The 3,268-nt window shown below is 37.3% G+C and overlaps 1 protein-coding gene across 6 annotated transcripts in view; it reads left to right on the top strand.

Annotated features, from left to right (window-relative positions):
- The first annotated feature begins 543 nt into the window (after nucleotides 1-543).
- Nucleotides 544-3,268, top strand: part of dennd2c (DENN/MADD domain containing 2C) — a 29,879-nt gene continuing 27,154 nt past the window's right edge. For 2 of the 6 annotated variants that reach the window (XM_016661994.1, XM_016661992.1), the window contains exons 1-3: nucleotides 553-796; nucleotides 1,199-1,402; nucleotides 2,263-2,418. In XM_016661994.1, coding sequence (XP_016517480.1) covers nucleotides 1,298-1,402; nucleotides 2,263-2,418 — 261 coding nt within the window. In that variant the 5' untranslated portion in view covers nucleotides 553-796; nucleotides 1,199-1,297. Of the gene's footprint in view, nucleotides 797-1,198; nucleotides 1,403-2,262; nucleotides 2,419-3,268 lie in introns of all 6 variants that reach the window. The other 4 variants (XM_016661995.1, XM_016661991.1, XM_016661993.1 and 1 more) reach the window with 4 other exon arrangements.

The following is a 3,268-nucleotide window of genomic DNA, read 5'->3' as shown; positions in this document are numbered from 1 at the left end:
GTAAATGAGCTGTGTAGCTAATATTTATTATCAGGAGAATTACGGACATTCAACATCTTTTTTTTCACTGTAGTTAACATTAAATTTGCACAAAAATAGACTTTTAAAAGCTAAGTGAACTTACACCTTTTGTCCTTCCACTTTAACTGTTTATATTTATTTGGGGTTTTTTTTCCATGTGACTCTTTGTTTTATAGCTTCAAATTAAGTCAGTATCTCCGTCTGTTTTTATCCATTGCAAAATACCTCCATGGGGAGAAAATATTACATGACCCTGAAACGCAGTTAAGAAACAGTTTCTGTTTCTGGCTGCTGCTGTTCTACATTACAAAAACATTCAGAGATAATTAATTAGGAAATTCCTTTTTGGTCTCAGCATATGTGGTAAGAATGCTCTGTCACTGAATTTCATGAAAGCTTATCGTCGTTTTCATGCTTTGCATCACAGAGGAACTTTTCTGGGGCTTTTTCAAACCAGAAACAGTTTTTTTTTTTTTTACTAAAACTACATAGAAGATTGTCAATATTCTGCAGATTATTCGGTTGAAGTTTTTTTTAAGCTCAGCAGAAGCTTAAAGACAGCTCAGAGAACTGCCTTAAAAGATGTGATGTTAGACGATATAGAACTAAAATCGAGTATTGAACTAATTTTCCTTGTGTCCTTACTGCAGGAAGTCGTTTGAGTATGAAGATGCAACCCGCCTGACAGCGCAGCAGGGCACTGTGGGAAACAGAGAGGTCCACCCTGACCTCTACCATGCCTACTCTGATGACAATATTTATGAGGATATTGTGTGTAAGCTAAACTCCATGCATTGACTGTGTGGTGTAGTAATTGAATTTATTTCCAGATTATGATCAGTCAGTTCTGTTAATGTAACAGCAAAGGCAGGAAATCCTTGGCTGGTGGGCGGCTGCCGTGGGTTAAATGGACATCTTTAGTATGAGCTTTCCTGGAACGTGGTAATCTCACAGCCTCTGGCTGCTGTCAGTTATGATCTTTCTTTCAAAATATGGCAAAATAAGACATCAGTCATTTCCCACTAGAGCTATTTAGAAATACACTTACAAGTCACTTTTTTCTTAGTCTTTTTGTTTTGTATGGATTTTTTCATTAAGATATGTTATCCAAAAGAAGAAATGTTTAGAAATATTTCTGATTTCTGGGATGTGGCTAAGACCTTTTTCTGCTTTTCAGTGGGCAGTCTTCCACCAAAATCTGCATTGTGTTTTTGAAGGTTTTTAGACATGTCAGATCATCTGATATGATTTAAATCTTCCAGTTTTTCTCTCTAACATGTTGAGTGACTGTCTACCTGCAGATGATGGGATCAGGGATTACCCCTATGAAGATGTCAAGCTGTCCACTATGTGTCTTCCTATAAAGCCCCCAGATCCAAAGGTAAGGAAGGAAATTCAAATAACTTTTTAACTTATTAGGAATGTCTCAATAAGGATTTTATTTCTTTGTTTTCATAATCGACCTCAATAATTTATCTGTAGATATTTGCTACAACCCTTGTGTTCCAGTCATGATTCTCACTGCAGTTTCCATTTTTCTTGACAGTGTCAGATATTTTGTCTGAACAGGGATTTCTGGATAACAACATTTTATTTCTAAATATATATCTCACCTGACACACATTTCTGGTCTCAAATAAACTCATATATCACCCTTGCTGCTAACGTTTTCATTCTGTACAGTTTGCTAGGCTATTCTTGTCTGTTTTGATAGGACTTGTTGATAATTCAGCATGTAGCATGTCTCAGTGTCATTCCAGTAAATAAGACAAACCTTACAGGAAGAGCAGTTCTGCTTCCTAATTTTGCTAATTTTATGTCCTCAGTTTCCGTTCTGTTGAGGGTTAAGGTAGACATAGAGATATGGTCACATGACACAGACACGTTGTGCTGCAGCCAATACCGTCTCTCTTTCCAGCTCATATGTCTTAGCTCAGCAGAATAAAGTTCAAGGCTTATAAAATAGCAGCTGTTATACAAGAAAACACTCCCTGTCAGCCCCAGTGAGACAGGGATTAAACTCCTCACAGCCATTGTAAATGGCTGTGAGGAGTTTAATCAATCTGAAAGATCCTCTTATCAAAATCACAGGATGATACTTTGATTGGATCAGGACATCCCTATTTATTTCTGTATCCCTAAAGTAAAATGGTAACTATCTCACCTGACAGAAGAAAAGATTGTAGAAATGTACAATGTACAATGTAGAAATCATGTCTTAAACCTTTTTGTTTGCTTCAGTTTTCTCCTAAAGGTCAGACATTGCATGGATACGCTGGGAAAGTGGACAAGAAAATATTTCAGGTGTTGGGATCCAAATCCTCAACTTTTACAGAATCTGTTAAACCACCATCACCTCGACACAGCAGCGCTCAGAAAGTCCACAGGACTCCTCAGGTAGCTGTCTGTGTTTTCTAAACCATTTTATGCATCTAAATGCTTCAGCTTAATGGGAAATAGTGCAGTGTAAAACGATGAGTCATGGTAAAAGTTGCAAAGCAACGACAGGGGCAGTAACTTGCCGAGCAGGAAGGAGAGGATGCTGAACGAAACAGATAGGAGTGAAACAAAATGCAAGTCCTTCTGTCACATTTAGGCTCTTTGAACGAGAAAACAAACTTCTAACTCATGGCTTTGGGAAGCCGCTGGACTGGGACAGAATTTAACTCCAAGGTAATTTATCTGGCTGAGGGAGAAATGGAGGAGTGGTGCTTTGAAACCTGCCTGACACTTTTACTGTGTAGTTGGTGTGTTGGATAAATGTCAGACGTTTATGGTTAGCTCTTGCTTTAACATGTTTTTGCTGAATCTTTTCCTTCTTGAGACAGAAATAGAAAAACTGTTAGTTTCTAAAGTGCTGTTCTTGTAAATTGATAAGTTATTATACAATGCAATGTACTTATACATTGAAACAGGCATAAGTACATGTGTGTTTCTCAGCTATAGATCAGCAATTCTACAGAAACATTCTGGCTGTTTCTGTACTCTGTCATTCACATTTGTGTCTTTTAACAGCAGCAGTCTAAGCTTCTTCTATTTGCTTGTTTCTGTTATGCTAATGAAGAGAACTGGTTCACTTTGAACAGTTTTATGTTTTCTTGTGTGGCAGGAAAACACAGAGATGTCAGATAAATAACTTCTGTAAATGTTAATGTACAGTTGATCTCACACCCCTGGCAAAAATAAGTTTTAGTTCTGCAAATGAGACTGTAAATTATTTAAAATGCTTGCCACCTCAGGGTTTCAT

This window comes from Poecilia formosa, unplaced genomic scaffold (assembly GCF_000485575.1).
Source record: "Poecilia formosa unplaced genomic scaffold, Poecilia_formosa-5.1.2 Scaffold352, whole genome shotgun sequence".
Lineage (NCBI taxonomy): Eukaryota > Metazoa > Chordata > Actinopteri > Cyprinodontiformes > Poeciliidae > Poecilia > Poecilia formosa.
The sequence above is the reverse complement of the archived record's forward strand: the minus strand, read 5'-3'. Positions and strand labels throughout refer to the sequence as shown.